General features: G+C 53.0%; 2 protein-coding genes across 9 annotated transcripts; one reads left to right on the plus strand and one right to left on the minus strand.

Annotated features, from left to right (window-relative positions):
* The first annotated feature begins 841 nt into the window (after positions 1-841).
* On the plus strand, positions 842-20,318 carry TRAF2 (TNF receptor associated factor 2). Of its 5 annotated transcripts, none has more exons than XM_072984947.2 (11): positions 842-2,532; positions 7,094-7,314; positions 8,018-8,096; positions 8,522-8,620; positions 12,776-12,937; positions 14,894-14,968; positions 15,244-15,318; positions 15,655-16,017; positions 16,374-16,551; positions 16,989-17,137; positions 17,428-20,318. In XM_072984947.2, exons 1-11 carry the CDS (start codon positions 2,491-2,493, stop codon positions 17,644-17,646), a joined length of 1,662 nt encoding a protein of 553 aa, XP_072841048.1. In that variant the 5' UTR covers positions 842-2,490; the 3' UTR covers positions 17,647-20,318. The 5 variants fall into 5 exon arrangements, with proteins under 5 accessions (XP_072841048.1, XP_072841050.1, XP_072841049.1 ...); XM_072984948.2 differs by lacking the exon at positions 842-2,532 and adding an exon at positions 4,302-4,434; XM_078382647.1 differs by lacking the exon at positions 842-2,532 and adding an exon at positions 5,250-6,632.
* A 339-nt stretch (positions 20,319-20,657) lies between these two features.
* FBXW5 (F-box and WD repeat domain containing 5) lies at positions 20,658-26,095 on the minus strand. Of its 4 annotated transcripts, XM_078382646.1 has the most exons (12): positions 25,754-26,095; positions 25,332-25,552; positions 25,006-25,163; positions 24,350-24,524; positions 23,887-24,035; positions 23,557-23,781; positions 23,064-23,349; positions 22,591-22,738; positions 21,768-21,980; positions 21,272-21,524; positions 21,189-21,225; positions 20,658-21,148 (listed from the first exon to the last, which is right to left on the minus strand). In XM_078382646.1, exons 2-10 carry the CDS (start codon positions 25,531-25,533, stop codon positions 21,281-21,283), a joined length of 1,800 nt encoding a protein of 599 aa, XP_078238772.1. In that variant the 5' UTR covers positions 25,534-25,552; positions 25,754-26,095; the 3' UTR covers positions 20,658-21,148; positions 21,189-21,225; positions 21,272-21,280. The 4 variants fall into 4 exon arrangements, with proteins under 4 accessions (XP_078238772.1, XP_078238771.1, XP_072841047.2 ...); XM_078382645.1 differs by having other exon boundaries at positions 20,658-21,225; XM_072984946.2 differs by having other exon boundaries at positions 20,658-21,524; positions 23,064-23,343.
* Positions 26,096-26,568: the final 473 nt, after the last annotated feature.

Here is a 26,568-nt window from a genome sequence, read left to right on the forward strand (position 1 = left end):
TTTGGTCTAAGGCTGAGATGCAAGATGAGGTTTACCTTTATAACAGGAAATATTATAAAGATAATAAGTCATGCCTGATTTTAAAAACATTATTTACTTTTATGATCGACCAATGCATTTATAAGTAACCTTTGGTGATGTTAATTTTGAAGAATGTCCAGCGGTATTCACTGCTGGGGGGGGGGGGAGGATAATACGTTTTCTTATTTTGGATGATGATGGATCACAGCTCCTATTATCCCTCACAGCTCTCTCAGGCTGATGGGAATTATGGCCCAAGAACATCTGGAAAACCATAGTTTGCGTTTAAGGAACTGGGTGCAGAATTGAGAGAAAATATCTTAACATGTTTTGCTTTTAAATTTTTAAGATGGATCAGGGAGGTGTAGATTCTGATAGCTTACAAGTTACTTGGAGATAGTTGATTTTGTAACTGAATGTGTTCAGGTCCAGTCATGGCTCAGGTAAGAATAACTAGCATTAACTAGTATCTTTTTCATGATACCTGAAAGACACCGCATAGTTTTGGATTACACCAGATTTTTAGTCTGAAGGGTTGAAACCTTATCTGAAGAGGCAGTCCCAGAAACTGCCTTTTATTTTACAAATACTCGATTTACAGCCTGTCTCAAATTCCGTTTATATTTTATGATACTAACAGATATGGATTTTGAATAATGCAGTCTTGACAAATTTAACGAGGCACGTTCATTACCTGGAAGTAACATCCATTAAATACAGTGGTGCTTCGCTAGACAGTTACCCCGCATGACAGTTTTTTCGCTAGACATTGGCTTTTTGCGGTCACTATAGCGATTTGTTAAACAGCGATTCCTATGGGGGAATTTCGCTGGACAATGTTTGGTCCCTGCTTTACAAACCGATTTTCGCTAGACGACAATTTTGACAGCTCCCTCTGTGCTCGCAAAACAGGTGTTTTTGGGACCTAAGCTTCGCAAGACAGCGATTTAAACAGCTGATCGGCGGTTCGCAAAGCGGCTTTCCTATGGCCAATCTTCACCAGACAACGATGATTCTTCCCCATTGGAACATATTAAACAGTTTCAATGCATTCCGATGGGGAAATGCTTTTCGCTAGACAATGATTTCGCTAAACAGTGATTTCAGTGGAACGGATTACCATCGTCTAGCGAGGCACCACTGTACAGTAAGGTTGCTCTAGTAAAATTCAATGGGATGCAATTGGGTTAGAATGGTGCTTTGTTTAACCAACTAGTATAAGGAAGAAAAGTGCACATGGCGTATTGAATAATAGTTTATATAAAGGTATTACAGTATTCATTATGATTGCATGAGTGATTCTGTTCGCTGATTCTGAAGGGAGTTAGCAATTCTCACTGCTGGCCGGCAGATGGTAGCCTTGTTTTCAGTGTCACGCCACTTTGAACCTGCTGGGCTCCACGTATTACAACAGATGCAGATAAATATAAGAAGGGTTTGGTCTTGCTGTCACTTTGGTGTGTTTATCTGCAGCTTTATTATATTCAGATCCGCGGCTTCAACACAAACGATGAGAATTACATCCTGACTGCGTACCTGTCTACACAAGGAATGTCAGAATAAGACAGAAGAGGCTCGAGGTGGCCGAACCAGCATGATTGTGCGGGGGTTGCATGTCTGAATGCACCCCTAAAATCCAGCACATACAAAATGCTGCAGGAAGGTGGGGTGGTTGGCAACTTTCTTATTAGTTTGTTTTCTTTGCAGAGTTTAATCATTATTTTTTTTAATGTTGGGGAACCTTAAAGCACCTGACTTCATCTGAAGAGGGACTTCCACTGGGTGTCATTTCAGAGTTTGGATCATCTCATTCTGCTCTGAGTCTCCCCACTGTCTTGCCAAGATGGGCACCCTTTTGGGGAACCTGCCCCAAGTCTAGTGAACCTATTTAAGATGTGGATGGATCGCTCTCAGTCTCGCCTGCCCTGCGCTTCTGTTTATGCCCACGACGACAAAGCCAGGAACCTCTCAATGGCTTGGGACAAACCAGCTCTTGGCTCATATTCCCATCAGAGGCAAGAAATAGTAGATAACTTATTTTGGAGGGTTGCTGGGAGGGTATCGCACCTTGTCGTGGGCTGGGTATTTGCTCTATATATGATATATTTATGTCCTGTTCCAAGACTTTTGTGTCACGAGCTGTGCGGCAGCCGTGAGCAAGGAAAGATCCTGCCCCTTCAGGGACCTCTTGTTCTAAGAGTCTCTGAATCTTTGCCAGTTGCAAAGAATTTAAATTGCAACTGGAAAAGCCCCTCCTTGTGTGAGGGCTTCTCTGTGAGCTGAAGAGCTTTCTCCAAACCTGCTATTAACATGTTCACTCCTTGAGTCTAGGAAGTGATCCTGAAACCGGACCCCCCAGCTGGTTCCCTTCTCCGCTGGCTGGCGCTTCAGTTTTGTTTATGAGCTGAAAAGCTTGGAAGCAAATCCTTTTGTCCTGGGGTGTGCATGGATCTTTAAACCGAGCGAAGGATGCTACAGCTTTCCTCCCTTCCATCCTGCATCATGGACCAGGTCAGTACTGAGAACCCCCCCCTTTTTTTGCCCCCATTACCATTCTAATCAAAGAATGTGATCAGATTTATTATAGCTTTGGTGGACAGACAGCTTGTTTCCTCAAAAGTCTTTTTTTTTTGTTTATTTGTTTGTTTTACATGATGAATGAAGTCCCCAGAGAATGGCTTTAATACTAGATATTATGCAAGGCAGAGAAATGGGAGCTTCCATGTTTAGAGACAGTATATCTGAGCATCAGATGTTGGGGCCGAACATGGCAGGGGTCGGCTGAAGCCTCAAATGCTGAAGTCATGGGGTTTCAGTCTCAAGCTTTTCAATTTTTAGAAGTGTGTTTGCATTGATCTTGCAATTATTTCAACATGGAAGGGTTTTAGGATGTACCTTGTGAACCGCTGAGGGAGGTGCTAGCAGTATAGAAATATTCAAAAGTTTGACATAATCAGTAAAGTGCCCAGAAATAGGAAAAAGGTTGTTGCAAAAACTTGGAAATATCTTTGCTCGTAACTGAAACCATTTGCTCAGTTCTGGAACTGTGCCTTTGTTTTCAAGGGAACATTGAGCAAACCTGGTCTAACACATCGGTTTTATTGCTTAAAAGCGTGCAAGAATTATACTGTATTTCTAAAGGGATTGTTTCCCCCCAAAAGTCATGTGTATGTGTGTGAAGTGGCTTAAACAAATGCTAGGATGTCTGGGGCATGAGTGGCGATCCTTTTCTAGGAAAAATTGTGGTTAAATCAGTCTTTTTTGTTCTTGCCAGTATTAGTTTTGTTTACAGGTCACCCACAACATGTGTGATACCAGTCACACACACACAGGTGACGTTTCTGGCACCTCTCCCGATTTACATCTAAGAAAAATCTGCCTGGGCAAAATATATATTACCAAGAACTTTTGGACTTTACATGTGAGAGTAACCTTCCTGGCAAAATCCATCTTGCCATGAGCTTTGATGGTACAAGCCTGTTAAAGGAATGTTTGTATTGTGTATTATTGTATGATGGTTTTTAGTGGTCTGTCATGGTTTTGCCTATTCTAGCATTTATATTTTTTATTTTGACCACACGGCTGCCCTTTATTTCAACATATTAGCCCTTGCTACCTCCTGCCATAATAAATCTTATCAGAAGTGACAGAGGCACAAAATCTTTCATTTTTTAATCTACATACTTTTAAGCCACCTTAGATCCTTTTTTAAAGAGAAAGGCAGGATAAAAAGATTTTAAATAAAGAGAAATAAATAATAACTATTTAAAAATTCCTGGTTAGCGTTCGATGTCACTCCAAACACCTCTGTAGTCGTTGATACATATGTACCGTATATAAATGTATGCTCAGTAAACCACTAGAGAGCCTCCATTATACGTGCATTCACGGGCATGTTTGCATCTACAGGCACGTGAACGGAGATCTTAAGTGTGCTTATTTGTAGAGATGTATGGCATAAATTTGGACACGTTATTTTTTTTTCTACACTGCAAGTTCCATAATCCCCCGCGGCTGGTCGAGATATTCTGAGAGATGTAGTCACGGGAAAGAAAAAAAAAAAGCTGTCCGTGCCCATTCACACGAGACGTGAACACGCACCCTCGTGTCCCCGCCACCACGTGCCGCCAAGGGCCTTCCAGGCCACGCCCCTATCCGCGGATCCCCGCTCCTATTGGTTGTCCCCAGAGGGGCGTGGTCTGCCCAAGGCCGGCTGAGCAGCGAGGGAAAAGGCGGGGAAATAGGCGGGGCTAAGCGGCTTTCATTGATGGCCAGGGGGCGGTGCCGAATCAAGGCTGCCGGCCCGCCCTGTGGGCGGGGCTTCCGGGCGAAACTAGGCAGGGGAAAGAGCGGCGGAGGCGGAACTGGCCGAGGCGGGCACTTCCGGTCTGAGCTGGGGAGGGCGGCCGACCGGTGAGTGGGGGGGGGGGGTCGCCTCTATGGCGGGCAAACGCGGGGGGGGAGAAAGAGGAGCCCCCCCACCGGAGGGGAGGGTGGGCAGCCATAGGAAGACCATTTCCCATAGAGCCCCCCCACTTTGGGGGGCAGAAGGGTGGGGGGGAGGGGACCCCAAATTCCCTCCCAGTCTGGGAACTGGGGAAAGGGGGGGTCCCAGAGAGGAGCCCCCCCTCGGGCAGCAGAAGCCCCGAAGGATGGGCTTCGTTTTAGGCTCAAAGGGGAAGTCCTCTCTCCCCAAGGTCGGCGGGGGAGGGGGCAAACTTTCCCTCCCACGGAACCCCCCCCCCAAAAAAAAACACCTGGGTCCGAAATACATGAGGGTGGGGGAAGGGTGGGTTGAGGTGAAGGGGGGGTTTCCCCGGATTTGGGGGCTTTCACCCATTCTTTTCATGTGCAGCTCAGATCATTGCCTTTGGAGAAGGGACTACAGTGCCCAGAATCCACACACACACCCTTTTGGGGCAGTGTGTGTGAGTTCCAAAGGAACTTTTCCAGCTTTCGCCCCTGCTGGCTTGTGGGATCCGTGCAAAATCGGGGATGCCTATATTTATAAGGTTAGGTGCATTTTAGACCTTGGGTAAATAGGGATACAAATGGCAGGGGAGGAGAGCAAGGCAGATCTCAGTCAATTAGTGATTGCTACTGGCTTTTATTATTATTATTATTATTATTATCATTATCATTATTATTATCATTATTATCATTATTATTATTATTATTATTTTATTTTTATTATTATTATTATTATTATTATTATTATTATTATTTTGCAGGGGGGGTTACAAATTCGAACTGGAAGGTCGTGGCAAACAGGAAATCGATTGCACTATATAAATCTCACAGCACAGGGTTTTTTTTTTAAAAAAAGTTCCTTTGTTCCAGATGCTTGCCCCATGTGTCACTTCCATTGAAACTAAAGGGAACAAGTTAGTCACGATTTGTTGGGAACCTTAATTGCTTTGATTGGTAGTTCTTGCTAATTAGAGCTGGTTTGGTACCTGTATGTCACGAAACTGGGTTAGCGACAAGTGTGCCTTCAAGGGGAAATTTGGGCTTTTCTCTCTTTGCTGCGGAGGGTGGGTGTGATCCAGCAAAGCCTAGGGACTGCAGGTGCAACTGGCAGAAGTGGTCTTGAAAATGATTTTGGAGGAAAACCCTTCAAGTACTTTCATAATTCTCGTTCATTGGTCTGGCCACCCTCCTTTTATGCAGTATACAAGTAACTTTGTGATGTAGAGTTTTGTATACCTCCCTTTTTAACAGTTGGTGGTGTGTGTTGAGGCAGACGTTTGCCGGCATCTGCTGCACGCAGTGTCTTGAACCAAGGCCTTAGCGTAAACCCAGAATGCCGATTCTTAAATTGCTGCTATGACATACAGTACTGTGATACAGTAAAGGGTATCATACTTAGTCTGTTTGTACATCCAGCCAGTTTCGAAGCAATTCCATCATGATTGAAGCCTATCTTGTATCCCAGTCAAAAGTGGAGAAGTCATTGGCATGGAAATTATCATGGATCATCATTGCACAAGATTGTTGTTCAAGTAGAGCACGGACTAGCAATGGCATTTCATAATCTAGCTAGCAATATCCAATGTATTTTGAATATTTAAAAATAATCAGGATAAACTTGAGTTTCTCTTTCAAGCACAGCTAGGCTCTGAGAACTTTTCCCCTGAGCATTGCATTGCTATGTTGCAATGTAAATTGATCCTGTTTCTTTCCTCTGCATTGGAGTAACTGGGCAAAGTTTTAATGGGATAATTAGTGTGTAAACGTCAGAGTTACACAGAATTCTCCCCTAACAGGTCCTGCCAAAAATCCAGTTTCCTTCCATTATCTTGCTTCTCCTGTCAGCCACAAGGAGTCAGAAATGACCTTTGAATAGGTGGCAAGGACCTCCTGCATCAAATGCGTGGGGAGGCTAGTACAGAAAAAAAAAATACATGTTGGCTTGCCCTGCAGCATGAATTACACCAGGGAGAGAAGAGAGCCTATGGCCTGGACTAAATCATATTTCTTCCTGCAAGAGGTGTTGAATTCCTAGCCAGGAGAGGAACATAACCCGGGCTTTAACCTGGCTCAGCCCCGAACCTCAACTTCCCGTTGGTCTGCTTGAACTTGCATTGTTTTAAAGAATATTGGCTAGAGAGGTAAGGGGCTCCCGTAGAAGGTCTTTGGTCTTTATTTCCTTTCATACATTCTTACGATGGGGACTAGCTCACCTTTTGGGCCATCGCCAGCAGACCCCTGGTGTCAAATATTTGCATATCAGGCAAAACCCAAAGAAGCAAAGCAAAAAAGACAAAAATATGTGGCACCTTAAAAATTAACCATTATATTTTAATGCAAGCTTTAAGTGGACGTGTCCATGCAAAGGACAAGCCTCTAAGCTGTTGGCATTTTGGAACAGCTGCAGGGAGGACTGAAACACCACGGGACAGGCATGTACACCTTGAGTTTGGTTGCCGAAATATGCCGCTAGATGGAGGCTGGATGTACGGCACAGGACGCGCTTTGTGTTAGCGGCGCGCAAAGCCCATGCCAAAGAAAAGACGCCGACGAATGAGCGAAGCTGAGGGGTGGACGCTGATGTGTGGCTCTTTTCTTCCAGGGTTGCGAAGCCGCCGCGGATGTTGGGGTTCACATGGCCGCAGCAAACGTGACTCCCCCCGGCTCTCTGGATGTGAACCAACCCGGGTTTCCCAAGGAGATCCTGGGCACAGAGTTGGAGGGGAAGTATCTGTGTTCCGAGTGCGGGAACATCCTCAGGCGACCCTTTCAAGCCCAGTGTGGTCATCGCTACTGCTCCTACTGCCTGAAGAAAGCTCTAAGGTACAGTCGTGCCCCACTTAACGATTACCCCGTATAATGACGAATCTGCTTCATGACGATGTTTCTGCTATCGCAATTGCAATTGCAAAATGATGTTTTAATGGGGTTTTTTTTCGCTTTGCGATGATCGGTTCCCTGCTTCGGGAACTGATTATTCGCATTACAAGGATCAAGACAGCTGATTGTCGGGTTTTCAAAATGGCCTCCGGCTGCCCAAAATGGCTCCCCGCTGTTTTTAGGAGGCATTTTTCACAAGACAGGCACCCGAAAATGGCCGCCATATGGAGGATCTTCACTGGACGATTAGGTATTTTGCCCATTGGAACGCATTAACCGGTTTTTAATGCATTTCAATGGGTTTTTTATTTCGTTTGACGACGTTTTTGCTCTACATCGATTTCGCTGGAACAAATTAACATCGTCAAGCGAGGCACCACTGTATATCCTTTCTTTGCTCTATCTAAGATAGCACAAAATGACCGCTCTCAAAGTCTGTTGAGGAGTCCCTTTATCTTTCGCGCTGGATGCAAGAAGTAGAATACGTTTTGGAACCTCCAGAGCTTGGAGTTGTCCTCCTTTCCTGACTACAACACCTATCATCCCTCAGGGGCAGAAACATGGGGATTAAAAAATTTGAGAGCAGCCGTGCGGGTCGTAACGGCCGAGGCCACCCTCCAAATTTCTTTCTTTTCCCGCTCGACAGCTCTGGGCCTCAGAAGTGCGGCGCCTGCATTCAAGAAGGCATCTACGAAGAAGGCGTTTCGATCTTGGAAACGGGCTCGGTAAGCAAGGGCCAATCCTAAGGAAGGGAACGTAGAGGCAGAAGGCCAGACGACAGGGCAGTTCCGTTTTTTGTCTGTATAAGTCCTAGCATGCTCAGGTACCGGCAGGAGGAGGCTGGGACTTGTAGTCCCCCAAAAGCAGCGATTTCCCCAAGATAAGAGCAAAATGAGAGGCTCAAAGCATTCCCATGAACACGCTGTTGTTCTTGCCATTTTACTATGCAGGCCAGGATTTGTCCGTAGTATCTCCCACCCCGCCACCCCCAAACTATCCTCAGAGCAACCCTGCAGGGCTCTCTCCCCGCCCCCCAAGAGGTCGGTGTCTGTCGCCTTCTGCCTAGCCAAGTGGCTCCTGATAAACGATTTAGTGTGTCAATATTACTTTACGCTCCTCTCTCTAATATTTCCTTCGTTCCTTCTTTGAGGCTTTCCCAGATAACGCGGCGCGGCGGGAAGTGGAGAGTCTCCCGGCCGTTTGCATTAACGAGGGCTGCGCTTGGAAGGGGACGATAAAAGAATATGAGGTAAGGGCGAAGGCTTCGTTTGTGCTTCCCTGTTTTTCTTTGTACTCGTTCGTCTGGAATATCCAAAGTTTGGGGGCATTCTTTTATTGTGTGCCTGCTGGCAAAAGCCCGCTTCTTGTTCCAAAGGCCAGCTGTGTTTCCCTGGGGGCTGTGGGTCTGCCGGGGTGATCCTCAAAATATCAAGTGCTGGGCAAGTTTCTAGTCCCTGCCAACACCGTCTTGACTTCGCTTCCAAGCCCATTTATGGCCCGTCTTGATATGGGGTCTGCTGAACATAACATTGATAAGCTCCTGATGAAATTTCAGGAGCCCAAGGAATTGTCAAGTGTCAGCTGTGGTGGGGCTTCCCCCTCGGTGTCCTGCGTAGGTGCTCGCCCTCCTGAGAATGGGGAAGCTACATCCGTGCCTTATGTTTTGGCTTGCACAATTTATGTTGGTTGTACGGTCTATCTCCTCTTGGCGTTGGAATTTGGGTTAGCTTGGTCTGGAATTCCCCTTCCTCATTTCCACAGCAAAGAGCAGTCACTTAATTCTGCATCTTGTCCTCATCCTAATGGGATTATAAACATCACAAGCATGCATGTCATAAGAGCAGGGTTACTGGTCCTGGCTGTGGCCTTGACCCCGACATATTTGCTGTTTGTGAGAGAATTCCCTTTACAGGCACAAAACTGTGCTAAGAAATACCTTATTGGAGAAGAGCACTACGACTGTGTTTCAGCCTTTGGTTTGTGCGTGTGATGTTTTTTCCTCCAGACATATTCGTTGAACACGTTGGGTGTGTGTGAAGACTTGTGATTTCTTATGGAATCAGGGGGGGGGAGGTTCTGGAAGGGGGAAAAAAATCATAGGGAGTCTTATGGGTTGCAGGCTCGCTCCTCGGCTTTGTTTTCCCACACTGCTGGATTTCCACTTTGGTGGTCAGGGTTTAACTTTGGCTTTAGCTGAAAGGCCAAATGGTCATTTTGGTGACTGAGGTTGTCATTTGGCCGAAGGATTTAATTTAACGAAACTAAAACCGCCGGAGGGAACTCTTGATTCTGTATGTTAAGACCCTTCCCTCCGTCTTGCGCCAGTCCTTAGCATTTTGCTGTCTATTCACAACCAAAAAGGAACGGTGTGGCTCAACAGAAGGCAGGCTAGGCTGTGTGCGCATGAATTTATCCGGTAGAGCCCTCGGCCTTACCAAGTTTGGGAGGGACACTTGTCATCCACGCTCCCAGAGGTGAAATCTCAGAGCTTCCACTTCTTGAGCTGTATCTTTAGCCTTCTTTCTGGAACTTGCTTGAAACCAGGAGACCTCTCCGGCACATCTGGCCGTGGATTTTGGAACTTCTGGGCTGCCTGAGCAGCCTTCCCGTTTCTCTAATGCCCCTCCAGATGAAGACTCCTGTGGCGTCAAAAGCTAATGTCTCCTTGGGATAAATTTGTGTGGTTTTTTTTTTAAATCAAAGCATTGCACCACTTTGTCTTAGGGGCTCCCCTTCAGGATCTGCCTAGAAAGAACTGGACCTTAAGTCAGGGGGTGGGGGTGGAACTGAAGCAGGGACGGCTTGACTTCCTCAGTCCTTTGTGCCTAGAAGGTCCCGGGTTCAGATCCCGGCAGGCCCTTGTGGGTCAAGTGATTTAGGAGCTCCAGAGGCTGCCTGAAGAGAGAGAACGTGGGTCAGTCCAGCCGAGTTGCGGACAGGGACCTTTCCCGCTGGGGAAGATGGGAAATGGGCCGAGGGTTCCAGCTGGGAGCTTCCTGTGCGGAAAGGATGTGCTGTGCATTGCAGGGCTTCTTCTTAAAAGAGTTTGACCAGTGGTCGCTGGTCCCAGTCCATGGTGGTATGGGTGAGACTGGATGAGCAGACCTTCCAGTTATCTGTGTCACTTCAAGCTGTCCTTCTCCCTGTCCCTATTGGTAATGTATAGGGCTCGGTAGCCCCAAGTCCCGTCCGCCCCCCCCTCCAGTGAATCTCCCCACTGAAAGGGTGGGAGAAGGGGGTCCTGTCTGGGTGCTACAGTCCGAGAAGAAGTCAGGGAAGGAAGAAGGTAGGGCCACCCGTTGAGATGCGGGAGAAAAGAGGGTCCTCTGTTTGAGAACCCAGTGGGTTGGAAGTAAAAGAGCGAAGCAGAAAGGAGCCAGGAAGACAGGTCTCTCTCTCTGTGTGTGTGTGTGTATACGCGCATGTATATATATACACACACACACTCTTTCCAGCGCCCTCGCTTGCGTGGTGGGTTGAGCCAGGCTGTCTGCCTCCGGGGATGAATGACATGCTTAAGGCGTCAAGGGCTTCCAGTTTGGAAAGTCCCTGGCTGAAGCCCTTTGCAGCCAGCGCCTCGCTTGGAAAGTACCTAAAATACTGGCTGGTTATTCAGCCCGAGAGCCGCCCCCCCTCCCGCCGCCTCTGTAGGAGGGAGCGCGCTGCTTCCGATGGAGCAAGCCGAGGGCAGCTGGCTTGTTCCCCCCCCCCTTGTCATCTGATACGAGCAGGAACTAGAGGGAGGGGAACTTTGAGCCTCCGGCTGGGACCACCAAGGAATGGCTGGCTGGCTGGCTGGCTTCCTTCATCCTTGCCTCTGGTTTTGCTTTCTCTTTAGCAAGAGACGGAGCAAGGTTCCTCTCTGAAAAAGGAAAGCACCCGGGGGGGGGGGGGAGAGACTTTCCGACTCCCCTTCTTTCAGTTCTGGAAAGTGTCTTCTTTAAAAAAGCCCAGGGTTGTGAGAGAGTGGAGTGGAAAGGGAGGGTCTGAGACCATCTAGTCCACCCCCCCCCAGGTTGCGAAAGGAATCCCCAGCTCAAGAAGTCAGGTTGTTTTGCTGCCTCCCGGCCCCCAAACCTTTGGATGGGGTTGGAATGTGTTTTACAAATCCAGAAAAAAAGTAGGTTTCCTCTTTAGCTACTGAGGAGTAAGCTAGATAAGAGTGGTCTGCCTTGCAGGGCTGTTGTGCAGGCAAAGGGGAGGGATGTTGAGAGGTTGCTAATTTTCATCCAAAGGCATCCTAAGAAAGGGTGTGTGTGTGTGTCAGGGGCTTGGGAGCAAGCACGCAGCCGTGATGTGGGGGGAGTGGTGCAGAATCTGAACCCGATGCCCGAGAAACAGACCTCGCCATAGGCATCAGTCTATGGATCAGGGTCGGGCAAAGCGGTGAGAGGCACTGAGCATTTAGCCTCCTTTTGGGCCGAGGGCCTGACGGGAAGGGCAGCCCAACCCCATCTGGAATAGCGCAGGGTTGTGCGTATGTGTTTTTAATGAATGGGTTTTTAGCTCACAGGGAGAGGCGGCCCTCGGTATCTGCCTTGGCAGCTGAAGCAGGTGGAGGGGGGGAGGCTGGGGCGAGTTTCAGAGAAGCCCGTGGGAGGTTGGAAAGCCCCAGCCGAGGCGCCCCCAGCGCACATCTCTCCGTCCGGGTCCTAGAAAGAGGCGTCTTGGTCATCTTTTGCCAACTGCAGGTTGAAGTGGGGGGACACGCTCTCCCCCGTTTGGATGGGAGGCCCCACGGGAAGGCCACAGCTCTCCAGGCAGGGCTGGGCAAGGACTCCTGCCTCAAGCCCTCCGTAGCCGTGGCCAGCCTGTCCACGTTTCCATGGCTTTGAGGGACCAAGAGGCTCACTGGGCAGAGTCCAGTAGCAAGCAGCGAGCGAGCAAGCATGAAAACTTGAAAACAGGGGCAAAGCCCCAGATAGGATGGGACGGGCTGGGGGGGGGATTTTCTTCCCAGGGAGCCAAACCCATCACTGTGGGCCCACCGGCGTGCCAGCCCTATATCTGGAACCCCTTTGGGGTACCTGGCGGTCGCATCCTGAACCAGCTCCATAAGAAAAGGGTCCTGTGTCTTTCCCCCGTCCCTACTTTCCTTGTACCTGTCTCTCTGCGGAGGCTTGCAGCCTTTCTTTCTCCCCCCCCCACCAGACCTGCCCCCCCTTGCTTGCCAGCCGTTAGGTAGCGATGGGGAGGAGTCGGGCTGTTGGGATATATATATATATTTTTTACCTTTCACGTCGTGGCTGCTGTGCCTGGTCGCCCCAGGCGACTCTCCCGGGCCAGAGGGCGAGAGAGAGAGAGAGAGAGCCAGCCGGCCCTCTCGTTGGGACCCGCCTGCCGTGCGCTTCCCGTTGCCTTTTGCCGGGCTGTACTGAAAGCTGTGCTGCTCGTTTTGCCACAGAGCTGCCACGAGGGGAACTGCCCGTTCATGCTGGTGGCCTGCCCGGCCTGCCGGGGCATGGTCCGCCTGAGCGAAAAGGAGCACCATGCCGAGCGGGAGTGCCCCGAGAGAAGCCTCAGCTGCAAATACTGCAAGCTCCTTTTCTACTTTCCCGACATTAAGGTACGGACGGACGCCCGCTCCCCTCCTCTCCCTCGCCCTGCCCTCAAACCCAGCAGGTGGGGGGGTCGCCAGAGTTTGGAAAAAAAAAGGATCACTCCCCCTCTGGACGGGACCCCCCCCCAAGAATCCCCCACTTGGTCTGGGGCCGTGTGGGTTTGGGGAGGGGGAGCCGGGATTTTGCCATCCTAGAAAGCCCGTTTGCCAAACTCTGGCTATCGATCAAGATGCGATAATCCCCAAGGAAGGAACAGCCCACGGGCCCTCAGCCTGCCATGATCCTCCGGGGAGTGTTTGTGAACATTCCGTGGCTTCACCTTCTCTCTCGGATAGAGGCGGCAAGGAATCACAGGGCCCGCAGCTAGAGCTGATTTCTCCAGGTGGCACGCAGGCTAGCCGGAGGTGCCTGAATCTGGAGTGGCCAGCAGTGCCCCCCATACCTTTCCAGCCCAGTTCTTCTAGAGTACAGTGGGGTCTCTACTTAAGAACTTAATCCGTATTGGAAGGTGGTTCTCAAGTTGAAAAGTTCTTATGTTGAATCTGCATTTCCCATAGGAATGCATTGAAAACCATTTAATCCGTATCTGCTCTTTTCCGTCCATAGAAACTACTGTACTAACTCAAGCTTTTCCCCCAAACCGAGAGGCTTACCACCACCACCACCCCCCGTATTAGCTTTTTGGGGCGCTATGTCGAATCTTCTTTATTCTTCCAGGCATATAAAATACTGTATTAGGGGCTTCACCTTCAGTCACTGTTTCACTGCTGTATTTTAAGCTAGTTTAGATGTATCTGTTCTAGGTAGGAGGGAGGGAGGGAATCTTGTTTCTCTGTCCCAGACAAGAGGATTCGTGGGGATAATCAGCCGCCAGGTGAACGCCAGGTGAATGCCAGGGCTGCCCTCCGATGTGGTCCTAGGGGAAGTTACTTTCCCCGTGGGCATAAGCGAATAGTGGTTCCACTGCACCTCTGCTTCCACTATCTGCCAGGTTCAAGCTTGCTTTTTACTGGAGCACAAAGCAGCTGATTCCCCACACCAAGTGGGCAGGATGGAAAGCGGAGGCTGGTGGCTCTTTGTTCCTTCCTCTTCTTCTTGTTTTTAAAATGTGAGATTTTTTAAAAATATATATATTATGGATTATACAATGCCAGAACCTATTGTCTGATTTGTAATTCCCTAGGCTTTCAGTTTGTGAATGCCGAAGCTAGTTAATGTCATTAAACCCAATGGAGTCGAGCCGGGCTTGTTTTATCAGCTTGGATCCTGCGGGCCAACTGGGTTTTCCTGTGTGGTGAAGTATTGAGTATTTGGAGGTGGGAGGCTCAACCTACACCTGATGCGGTCCTCTTTCTCTGCCTGATCTCCAGTAGCCACCGTGTACAGACAAATGGAGAAGCTAGTTTGGATGTTTTATTTTTTAAAAAAAATTCTATGTTGATCTTAAACAGAAAAACGCAGGTCTGTGACAGAAAGAGCGCCGGGCTTCTATGGGGGTATGCCAGGGTAGATCTAGGAGAGGCAGAATCATGAGGATTCTTGGCATCCAGTGTGTGCGGAAAGCTCCTGTGTGATCTGAAAGCTTGCCTCCTGCCCTTTATAGTTTAACAATCTGTTAGTCTCACAGAGTGGGGAATGTGCCTAGTAAAACATCCAGCATCCATGGTTCGGATTTAGCACGGTCTGGTGGCTCCGAATGTCGTACAGCCTCTATTCCTGTTGAGCAAAATGAGAGAGGGTGGGCTCGAGGGCAGGACCTGAACTCTGTGGAGACTCAGGGGTGTTTGCTTTGTGAGCGGATCCCTTCCTCCTTGGTGCTGACGGCGTGTTGCCCCATCCTGTTTCCTAGAAGGGACTTGACAAGTAGCGCTCTGGTGAGAACCTTTGCGGCAGCATAAAAGCCGCTGGACTGGGAAGATCCACAAGACTTGTTCTTTTTTGGCTGTGTTCTCTTTTGGCAGGCCCATGATGCGGTGTGCCCCAAATTCCCCCTCACCTGCGAGGGCTGTGGGAGGAAGAAGATCCCGAGAGAAAAGGTAAGGGTTCGTGGCAGGCGGATCGGGTGTGTGGTTCATCGCTCCGATGGTCTTTCTTCAGGCATTGGCAATTTCTGACATACAGGATATGCAGGGGGGAAAAAAAATAGGGATTTAAACTTTGTTTTGCCCCCAAGGGTTAGATTAGTTCACTGCTCTGAGCCCTTATGGAGAAAGGCAGGGCACAAAATCGAAATAATAGTCATCTTCGCAAGGCACACAAATAGCAAGCGAGTGTGTTTTGATAACGAGGCCGTTTCTCGGCTCCTTCGCAGTTCCCGGACCACGTCAAAAGCTGCAGCAAATGTAAAGCGCCCTGCAGGTTCCAGCCGGTCGGCTGCGCTGAGGTGGTAAGTGTGGGGCATGTGTGTGTGTGTGTGTCTTTTTGTTTTCCTTGCAAAGGTCTGTGTCCCAAAGAGGGGTGGTTGGTGTGTAAGGAGGTCCCTGTCGGAACCGGTGCTCCCGAGAGAGAGACTGAGGATGGGCAGGAGTCTGGTGGGGGCAGATGGCTCTGCCATGAGCCGTTCCGCTTGATCTGACGGGGGCGCCTCTGTTCTACACCCTCCCATCATTTCAAAGAATGAAACATAAGCCCCTCCTGCCTGCCCCCCCAGTTGAACAGAGCTGGCTTGTTCCCCTCAATGCTGGAAAGAGTGACGATATCCGTTTTTTTCCTTTCTCCGCAGGCGGAAAACGAGAAGCTCCCTGAACACGAGAGCGCGTGCCTGGCGGAGCACCTCTACATGCTGCTGAGTTTTGTGCTCAGCCTGGGCTCCGAGACCCACAAGCTGCCGCCCCTGCCGGGCCTCCCGTCCCTGGAGTCCGCCGGCCCGGCTCTGCTGGGGGGCGACCCCTTGCTCTCGGGCTTGGAGTCTTCGGACTCCCTCGAACTCTTGGGGAGGTGCGAAGCCCTGGAGAGGAAGACCCTCACTTTCGAGAACATCGTCTGCGTGCTGAACCGGGAGGTGGAGAGGGTCTCTCTCACAGCTGAGGCCTACAGCCGCCAGCATCAGCTGGATCAGGAGAAGATAGAGGCCCTCAGCAGTAAGGTGAGCATCGGGGGGGGGGGGGCTGTGTTTTTTTTGGGGGGGGTTACTCTGCTGCATAGCATTTCCCGTCCTGCAGGTATGGCATGGCGGTGGTCACAGAACCCAAACCATTTCCTGGTGCAGGAATTTCCTGGTGCAGAGTTAGGAGCTAAGATGATGGTGGAACCGGAGGGGGGGGAAGGTGGAGTCAGCTTGGGTGCGTGATTTCTGGAATGCCCTGTTTTTCAAGCCAGCCATGCCATCCAGGTGGGGTTGGAGGGGTGGGGGATGCTCGGTGGGGGCGTGCCTTGAGAGAGCCAGTGGTGAATTGAGTTGTGGTCTTTTCTTCCCCCCCCCCCCCCCTTGGCACGGCCCAGGTCCGGCAGCTAGAAAGGAGCATTGCGCTGAAGGACCTGGCCCTTGCCGAGATGGAGCACACGATCCAGGAGATGGAGGCCGCCTCTTACGACGGAGTCTTCATCTGGAAGATCATGGACTTTGCCCGGAAGCGCCAAGAGGCCATTGCCGGCCGCTCGCCTGCCATCTTCTCCCCAGGTAGTCTTCCACAAATGGCCTTTGCACTTCGGTGGGAGACCGTCCCCTGGGGGTGTGCGTGTGGTGCTGGGAGGCAGGAGGGGGGGGTCTGTGCTCCATTTCTAGGCCTAACCCGGGTCCCGCGGCCATTGCCCGGCACTCCGGCTTGTAAGAGGTCTCTGGAGTGGAGAGGGAGGTGGGACACGAGCAGCTGCCAGAGAGCCGGGGGGGGGGGAGAGCCCAACTGAAGATGGAGGGGGGGGCTTTCTGGGGCCACCAAGTGCTCAGTTTGTCAGTGCTGGGGGGGAGGGGGCCACACAACCAGCCCCGGCCTGGTGTCGGTCCGGCAGGGGCCGCTCCATAGGAGAGAAATGCCTAAGCCAGAGGCGTTCCCTCTGGAGGCCGGTTTTTCTTCCTCCCCGTTGTGATGCTGCGTTTCTGGCTCCCCCCCCCCGCAGCCTTCTACACCAGCAAATACGGCTACAAGATGTGCCTCCGGATCTACCTCAACGGGGACGGCACCGGGCGTGGCACCCACCTCTCCCTCTTCTTCGTGGTGATGAGAGGACCCAATGATGCCCTCCTGCGGTGGCCGTTCAACCAGAAGGTGGGGCAAGCACGTTGTATGTAGGTGTATGCCGGGAAGCTGTGTGTGTGTGTGAGTGAGTGAGAGAGAGAGAGAGAGATCCAGAAGCTGCTTTTTATTTATTTATTTTTTCCTTTAATGGAGAAGAGGAGAACCAGCCAGCCTGTCTCCTTCGTTGCCCACTTAATGCATCTCCCGCGTGCTGCCCGCTGAGAGTTCAGAGTGCAACCCCCCCCCAAGGGTCTTGTCCCTTTCTGGGCCTTTCATTTGTGTTCCCGTCTTCTCCTCCCGTCCTCCTCCTCCTCCTCCAGGTCACGCTGATGTTGCTAGACCAAAACAACCGGGAGCACGTCATCGACGCCTTCCGGCCGGACGTCACCTCCTCGTCCTTCCAGCGGCCGGTCGGCGACATGAACATTGCCAGCGGCTGCCCGCTGTTCTGCCCCATTGCCAAGATGGAGTCCAAGAACTCCTACGTGCAGGACGACACCATCTTCATTAAAGCCATTGTCGACCTCACGGGCCTCTAAGCCTTCCTTGTCTGGGCTGGATGTCGGAGCGCGGAGCAGCACCCCTGGCCTCTTGGCAGCGTGGCGGAGGGGGGGGGGCGACAGGTTCTCTGCGTGCCCCTCCTCCCCGGGGGGACGGGACGCTGCAGGGAAGGAGGAGGGGGCAAGGCGTGCCACCCTGGAAGAAAGGACCTCTTCTGTGGCGTGAGGAAAGGGGCTCTCTCGGTGGACACTTTTTTCTGAGCCTTTGGAAACCCCGGTCGCATTCGTGGGGGGGAAGTGTTTGGGGTGGGGCGGGGATTTGGTTTGGCTGATGCAGACTGTGGTGCCCTCCAGGCTGTCCCCAAAGGAGGGGCGGGACGGCCGTTGGGAGGCCGAACGTTGTTTCAAACTAAACAGGACCTCGCTCTCGTCTTTCAGTCGTCCTGCTTGCCTTCCGCGACGCTCTGTTGTGGGCTGGGTTGCGCTCGGACCAGGGGTAGCCCCCAGCCACCCTAAAGAGAAGCCTGGGAAAGGAACAGCCAGCTGGCTGAGGGGTAGAGGCTCTGGCAGGCGGGGAGTTTTGGAACCCAGAGGGAAATTGGGAAGGGCAGGATTTGACAGTGGGGTTTCAGCTGCCTTTAGTGCCTACAGTGACCCTAGAGCAGAGAAGGTGGGTGGATTACAGCTATGCATGCCGTGACCCCCGGGGCGTGTTGTGGCTCTCCAGAGTGGATCTGGGTGGCTTGTTGGCCCTCCAGGAAAAAAAGACTGGGTGCTGTTCCCTTCTGGGGGCCCTCAAGGGATCCGGGTTTTGCACCCCAGCAGGGTCCCTCCCCCTGACCTGGGATCTCCTCCAGCAGAGAGGGATTGTTTTGCCCCATGCCATGGGTCAAAACGTAGGGCACTCACAGAGATCAGAATCTGGCCCTGTTAGAGGGGCCTTCCCCATGTTGTGGAGACGTGCGAGAGTGAACCTGACCCTGTGGGGCAGGTGGCAGCCCCCCCCCCCCACCTCTGCATCCCACCGTGGCCTCAAAGCCCCTTGTCTGGCTCTACATTTTGCAGGGGTGACTGGAGGCGAGTTCTTTTGCAAGGGGGGGGGGAGAAGGCAGGTTGCCTCCTGTTCTCTCCCTCCCAAGATGGCCCCGCATCTCTGGTGCTGTTTTGTACCTTCTGTGGCAAGCAAAATTATTGTGTGTGCTGTTGTTTTTTCCCCCTTCTGTACAAAGTCAGACTCAGGCATTTCTGATTATTTACAGATCACAGAGTTATCTGGCCAGAGGGCATTTTGACCTTGGACAACTGTGTTGTGTTATGTAATCCTAAAGGCACCGCACTTGGGTCTTAGCAGGTAGGCCAGGAAGCCAGAGGTGGTTTTTTTCGAGATTTCTCCCCTGCCCCATCTTCCCCTCCCTCCCTTCCATCAGTCAAATCATTTTGTTTGGCCATATACGAGGAAAAGTGGATTTTCCCCAGCTGGTGAGACGGACCCTGGTTCTGTGTCCCATGTGCCACGAGGACTCATCCTTTCCACAATCCGTCCCTCCCGTAGCAGTGGGGCAGAGCTGGCGCACGGTTCGTTTCCCTCTTGCCTCGGGGAGGACGGGGGCCGGGTGGCAATACGAGATAGGCTTTGCCCAGTTGCGGAGGGAGAGCCCGGCGGCCTGGCGGACGGACGGTTGCAGGTTTTTTTCCTCCTTTGGTCTGGCATAAGTGTTTTGCTTCTGCCGACCCACTCCTCCTCTTAGGTACGAAATTATGGAAAGCTTGCCTGGAGGGCAGGATGGAGGCACTGAGATTGGAAGTGGGGGGTGAGAGTGGTCTTTTTTTTTAAAGGCACTTTCCCAAACTCTGACAAAGCATCCTGTCTTCCAAAATCCGGTCACCTGTAGCCCTTTTCCTTTTAGGCGATAACTCTGGTGGCAACCTCCCCTCCTAAAACAACCAGCTCTTTCTGCCGGTTTCCTCTGTGCAGGCGAAGGTGGCCATCCGAAGGGGGAAGTGGGTGTGTCGGGCCTCTGTCTCGGGGGGAAAGCCCCATTTCTGCGTGGAGCATTTTCTGGGTCCCGTTTTGTGGAAAGGCAGCCGACCTCTCAGGAATGGTTGGAGGGAGCCTCCCTGACCAGTGTTGTCCCAGGGAGTTCCTCTCTGGCCATCATCTCAAAAATGCACCCCAGGAACTATTCAGAATTCTGGGCTGAGCCGCCCCTTTTCATATGTAGGCAGTGCCTTGGAGGAGCCTCAATGCAGAGGACCAGTCAAGGGATAAGCCTCTGCCAAAGCAAGGGTGGGGACCCTCCACAATGGGGGAGACATTTCCCCTCTGCCCCGAAAGGTCAACCAGGGAAGGAGGGCTAGGCTGTGCCTGGCTTGGCAGCTTCATGGCAGCACCCGGTCCCCAAATATGGGAGAGGATACGCTGGTGGGGGTGATGTACCCCTTTGCTTTTCCCAGACTATTTCATAGGTTTGCCTAGACAAGGCAGAGGTGCAGCCTTACCCCCCCAGCTGAGTCTAAAGGGGGGGGCTGTGATGATCATGGTCAGAACCTGTGGGTTGCACGGCAGGTCTTGGGGTTCGGTGGGCAGAAGGAGCCACACACACACACCCTCCAAGAGCTGATTTTGGTTGTGATGCTGAAAAATGGAAAGTGCTCTTTGCTGTTGGAGGTGCCAGCTTTGAGGCAGCTAATAATAAAGAGGTGTGACGGAACTGGTCTCGCTCGTGTTTGGGAAGGACAGGGGGGCCTGGCCGCTTGCTTCAATTCTCAGCAGCCAAACATGGCCAGTAGGGGCAGGAGAACCTTGCCCAGTCTTTAAGTTGGGAGCTCCTGCCCCCATCTCTAGGGCTGGAAAACCCTCTGCACTGCTCCGTACATCAAGAAGTGGGTCTTGTGCTTTCTCCACCTTCCCCTGTGTGCTCCCCCTGGCCTGGTGCAATCGCGCTGGGTCTGGCCCTCGGCCCTGGTAATGGGGAGGGCCAACCCTCTGCCCCCCCCACCCGCCTTTCACCCCATTAGAGGCTAGTCAAGAGACAGGCTCCATCCAGAGAGACGTGCTTAAGGAAGCTTTATTGAGGCCACGCCGGGTGAAGGAGCTGCCACGGTGTGTGGGGCTTGCTCCTCTGCATGCTCTCTGTCGTGGCAGCACCAAGACTTCCAGGTTTGGTGCTGCACCCTTAAGGGAGCAGGTCCCCCTCGGCATTTCAAAATACCCGTCTGCGCCACGAGGAAGCAACCTTAGGCGAAGCCTCTTAAAGTGTTGAGTGATGCTGAGTTGCCACACTGCGAAGCTGAGTGCAGACTGAGAGTGTTTGTATGTCTCCTGTGGGGCCCCCAAGAGGCCCTTCCAAAGAGACCAGCTGTTTCTCACCTTTCTACGGCTGTTCAAAGGCACAGGAGCCTTATTGGAGAGGAAGTTGGCACCTCTACCGGCCCTGCATGACCAACCGTTCCAGCTGAGTGGAAGGTGCCTGCTGCCCCCTGGAGGAAAGACGTGTCCCCTTCACATCCATGCAAAACAAGCCAGCATCCACGCAGCAGCGTCCTAAGAAAGGCGAGGCAGAGGCTGCGTCGCTCAATCGGTCCTTGGATGCAATCCTGGCTGGCCCTTGCCAAACCCCCGGGCTGCCCCGGCCGAGCCACAAAGGGGGAAGAAGGCGAAATGTGTCCCGGCTCAGAGCCTCTTGGTGGCCAAGGAGAAACGGGGCTTGTGAAGGTGAGGCTTCTGGGCCTGGAAGATCCGCACGACGCGGGGCGACCGCCACACTTTGACGGTGCCGTCGTCGCTGGCCGTCAGCAAGAGTTCCTGCTCCGTGGGGCTGAAGGCCACCGAGTTGACCACGTCGTCGTGCCGGAGCTTGGCTAAGCAGATGTCGTAGTGCCGGTCCCAGATGTAGCCGTGGTGATCCTCCGCTCCGCTGCACCAGGGGAGCAAAAGACAGGAAATGAGATTGCCAGCATGGGGAAGCAGGCCGGTGCGTTGTAGGTCAGGCCACCACACTGAAGCGTGCTGAAATGCACAGCCCAGGGGCTCATCAATGGCCAGCCAAAAATCCCACCCACCGGCTTTTGGGTTGCAAGACGGATTTTTAAATGCGTTTGGCGTCTGGAGGTGGAGGAAACTTCACCAGGCAGTTCGGGCGAGAGGGGAGGGCGCTCACCTGGCCACAAAATCCCTGCTGACGTCCAAGAAGATGAAGAAGAACTCGTCGCTGGGGGTGTAGGCCCGGTGCGCCCTCAGGGCCCGTTTGGCTTCCTTCATGGTCTTGAGGTCCAGCACGTGGAGGTCAATCTCTTCTGCAATGGGGGGCGGCTGCAGGGGGTCGGAAATGACACAGTCCTGGGGCCAGGCCCGGCTGTTGACATATAAGTACCTAAGGTGGGGGAAGGAGAAGGGGTCGGGTGGTGTGCATGGCTCAGGGCAGGATCCAGAACAGCTGAGCACACGCTCCAGAAAGGATCACGCGCTTGGTCTTCAAGACACCTTCCCGTCGCAGGGCGGTCAAGTTTGGGAGGTCTGGATGGGAGGGAGCAACTCTCTCCCTCCCTCCCAAGATTGCAATACTCTCCTGTCAAAATCAGCAATGGCTAGAGGTCCACTACTAATGCTCAGCGGTGAGGGCGAAGCGATGTTGCTTTTCAACATTCAAAATCAAACGAACTTGCACCGGGATTGGAGATTATTTGGGGGCTTACGGTAACTACTGGACATGCCTTGGATGACAGGATGGACCCTTTCTGCAGCACGAGTGCAAGGCGCCAGGTCTGAACGCATGGGGCAGGAAGGGAGAAGACGGAACTATTGAACCCACAGCTGACTCCTCTTGCCTCCCAAGAGCAATCTGGACTTGTGGCCTTCTTTTCCGTCCCCTAATGCCTGATTCTCGCCAAACCAGGGACTTTCTGCCCGCAAGAAGCAGCTCGGAGTTCCCGCCCGTGAGCTCCCACCTCTCCTGCCCTTTCTTTTCCGGGAGCCCCCTTTACCTGTGATCCGGGGAGAGGCCCATGCCGATAATGTGTCCGTGAATATCAATAATGTGGTCCAGGGAGTCGAAGAACTTCTCCGAGTGTCTCTCCTCTCCGAGGACGGGGCCGGCGGTGGTCATTTGGTGAGGCAGGATCTGCTTGATCCCTAGAAGAACAGAGGAGTTTGGAAGCAGGGATAGGAAAAACGGGAGAGAGCTCTCACCCCACTGATGCTGTGTCTCGCGTGGACCCAAGCAGTCAGAGAGTGGAAGAGAAAGCTTGGCATCCCGCTTCCCACAGTGGGCGGCCCGATCCTGCAAGGTTCCTCAGAATTAATCTTGAAAGTGAGGGCCTTCCCCTTATCTGCCCCACCAAAATCTGGTGGTCTGAGCTAGACTGCTCTTGATTCTGGAGGTTCTACCTGGCTAGCACCGATCACAAACCCCTAAGAATTACCAAATGTTTAAGATTCACTTAAACCGCCGGCTTACCGATCTGGTGCGGTGTGTAGGTGAGGCACCCGGTGGTGAAGATCAAGTATTTCTTCTGGCCGCCCTCTGCGGAGAGCAGGTTGGGCTCCGGCGGCTTCGTTCTGTTTTGCGCCAGGAGCCGGGCCACCTTCGTTTCCATCTCCAGCTCGGTCATCGCCGGCCGGACGTGGCCTTTCATGATTCTTGTCAGGAAGCTGCCCAGCCTGTTTTCAGCCACGGCTTTGCTCCCGGGTCCCGGAGCGTCCTTTGCACCGGTTTCTGAGCTTGCTTTCTGGCTGGGCTGTTGCTAAGAACAGAAAGGCACCTTCAGCATCGCCTTCCCCAGCAACTGATGCATGGATGGCATCAGCGGAAAAAAACCTTCCAGTGATGGTACACAGGATACTCCAGAGCCTAAGAGAGGGTGGAGGAACCGCCTCCTGCCGGGCACATCCCAGACCCTCCCTGGGAGAACCAGGAGTGTGAGCTGGTGGATTTGGGAGGGTGGATTTACCTTTGCACGGGTCTCTTCCTCTTCTTCCTCGCTGTCGCTGCTGAGGCTGATGACTTTGGGGAGGCCACTGGCATCGCCTTCCGCACTCTCTCCGTGGCTGGGCAGGAGATCAGGGGAGCCGTGGTGGGTGCAGTCGGCCACCATCACCGTCCGGATGGTGCTGCCGTTGAGGTTCTGGATTTTGAACAGCCGCTTCACGACATTCGTGGTCTCGGACTCGATCCCCTGCGAGCGGAGAGGCAGGGACGACGGAGGAAGCAAAGGCCTCCGAAACGCCGCTCCAGGGATGTGACCGCCGGGGACGCCTTCCGCCCCGCCCGCCCCGCTCACCTGGAAGGCGTTGTTCAGCCACAACACGGAGCACGAGGTGAGGTACCCGATGCGGTGCAAGTTGCCGGAGATCAGGTTGGTCTCGTTCAGCCAGCAGCCGAACACGTCGTAAGGCTTGTTGCGCACCCGAGAGAGGAGCGTGAAGTCCTCTGGAAGCAAGGAGGGAGAGGCAGAAAGGAGCTGAGCGGCTTTTTCAGTGGGAGAGGATTCTGCTCTCTGGGAGAACAGCCCAGATCCACCATCCAGGGCTAGGCGGATCTCTGGGCTGCTTGGGCGTGTCTGATCACTTCAGATCCTCCTGGAGGCAAAAAGGCCTGTGCTGTCCCCAGGCTTCCCCTCGCACTGAAAGAAGATTCTCCCATTCACCTCTACCTCCTGGGCTGACCCGTCCCTCCCCGGGGCTCCGAGGGAAGCCCGGCAGCTCCAAGAGAGGAGCCCCACCCAGCCGGTCGCACCACTTTACCCAAGCTGAAGACTGCAATCTCGCCGGACAGGGAGGTGCTGGGCCCCATGAACACCCCGGAAACGAGGAGGAGGGAATCGTCCGCGTTGAACTGGGAGAACTGGGTGTAGCTCCAGTTGTACTTCTTCATGCTGGCGCTGTGCAGCAGAGAGACCCGGACGTCGTTGTTCCAGATCTGCAAGAGGCCGGGAAGATGGGAAGAGCCAAAGCATCTGGGGAAAAAATCCTGATTTCCCAAGGCATGGAGAGAGAGGAGGGCTTTCAAATGACTCATGCGTCAGACAGGGGCTTCCTTACTATTCTTTGGGTGTTTAGAAAAGCTGTTGAGGAGAGGCAAGGGAACTTCTGGCTCTCTAGATTTTGGGTGACAACTTCCATCCTTCCTCACTGAGGACCAGCCTGGCTGGGGTGAATGGGACTTGGAATACCTGAACCTAAGAAGCACCCCCCCCCCCCCCGATGTAGCAGCGTATGAAAGGTAGCAAGATTCTTTCCCCCTAAGCCTTCTAGCTTTCCCCAGTTTGGTTTGCTCTGCTTTTGAAAAAAACAACAACCTATGAGCGAGGGATGAGCCCTTGCTAACTCCAAACCCTCACAGGGGAGCGAGGGGGGCGCCTGCCTCTCTTCTCTCCCCAAACATCGCCCGTTCTCGCTACCTTGACGGTAGAGTCTTTGGAACAAGAAGCAAACAGGTAGCCGCTGTGGGAGAAGCTGAGGTGGAGGACTTGATCGGTGTGCTCCTTCAGGGTCTCGACTTCGACACAAGGGATGGTGTCGTACAAGCGCTGGAACTCGGCGGACCAGGAAACGGCAGCTGTCTCGGAAGAGAGAGAGAGAGAAATGTCATCCCCCCCCACCTGATGTATCCATTGGGTGGAGGACACATCAGGTAGACTGCCCTGAAGAGAAGCGCCTGGCGAGCACTTATTTTCTCTGCAGTTCGCACGGCACCCTCCCTGTTGGGGATGAGGGGAGGCCGCACCTGGGTGCCGAGGGATGTCCCTCGGTATTCGGTAGTATCTGTAGAAAAGCTCTTTCCACAGGACCTCATCCTGAGCCACCGCATGCCACTGCCGGCACACCCGCCCCGCGGAAAGCACGTCCGTGTGGTCCAAGTACAGGAAGATCTCGAAAAGGATGCTGTCGGGGAGGAAGAGGGGGAGCCCCGCTTTCCATGATGTCATTCTGTCACTGCCCAGCTCTCTGGAAGAAGAGGAAAACGGGTCTGGATGCCGTTCGAGAGCCAACCTTGGCTTCCCAAGGCTACCAGGGAATGTCGCTCTTTTTCCCCGGCTTATTTTCAGACTTTTCCTCGCATAGGACAGAGTCCAGTGCCCCAGGACGGGTTGGGGGGGGTAGTCCCCGGTCTTGAGACTTGAGCCACGCCACGCGCTCCTTCCTTACCAAGGTAGCGAGGGGGGGGGTCTCAGTAGATCCTTTCTGGTTCCGGGGGAATTGTCTTCAACATGTTCACCGAGGAGGAGGAGGAGGTGGTGCTGCTGGGGGGGGGGGAGGAAGGAAGACAGAGGCACCGTCAGGCGCAGTGAGGTCCGCCTTGCTAGGTCCCCGTTCTCCTCTAGCCCCTTCCTGGCCTTCATTTAGAAAATCACGCTTGCCTGCCCCCAAAGCCCCAGCCCTCCATCTCTCTCTCCCATCCACCCCTGCAGGGAGGCTGTAGGGTCATGCAACCCATTCCTTGGCCCAGAAAGGGCACTGGGATCCGCACCCAGAACCCCCTGCCCTGCAGCTGCCTCCCTGGCCTGGCCAAGCTAGGCTGGCTCTGCCCCCCCTTCTCCCCCCCACCCCCCTGGCTTCTGCCCCCTTTCTGAGCCCTCTCTCAGTCTCTTCTCCCAGAATCCCCCAGCAAGCGCCCCCCAGCAAACCCCCCAAGCCAGCCTGAGCAACCCCCCCCCCAAAAGATGAGGCTGGGAAGGAGCCAGGTGGGGGGGCTTGCTGGGGGATTCTGGGAGTTGTAGTCCAAGAGTGTGTCTCTTGTCTAAACTGTAGCCCCCCCAACACAGACTCACATTCTACCCCCTCCCCTCCCCCACATCCTCAAGAACCCCTCACCCACTCCCTCCCCCTCCCCCTCCTCCCCCCTCCCCCAAATCTTTCCCTTCCCCCACCCGCCCGCAAACGCTCTGCCGGCCCCTCCAGGAGACCTTACCCAGCTGCTCTCTCCGTCACTTCCGTCGCCTCCCGCACTTCCGCCTCGGCCC

Source organism: Pogona vitticeps, chromosome ZW-PAR, assembly GCF_051106095.1.
Source record: "Pogona vitticeps strain Pit_001003342236 chromosome ZW-PAR, PviZW2.1, whole genome shotgun sequence".
Lineage (NCBI taxonomy): Eukaryota > Metazoa > Chordata > Lepidosauria > Squamata > Agamidae > Pogona > Pogona vitticeps.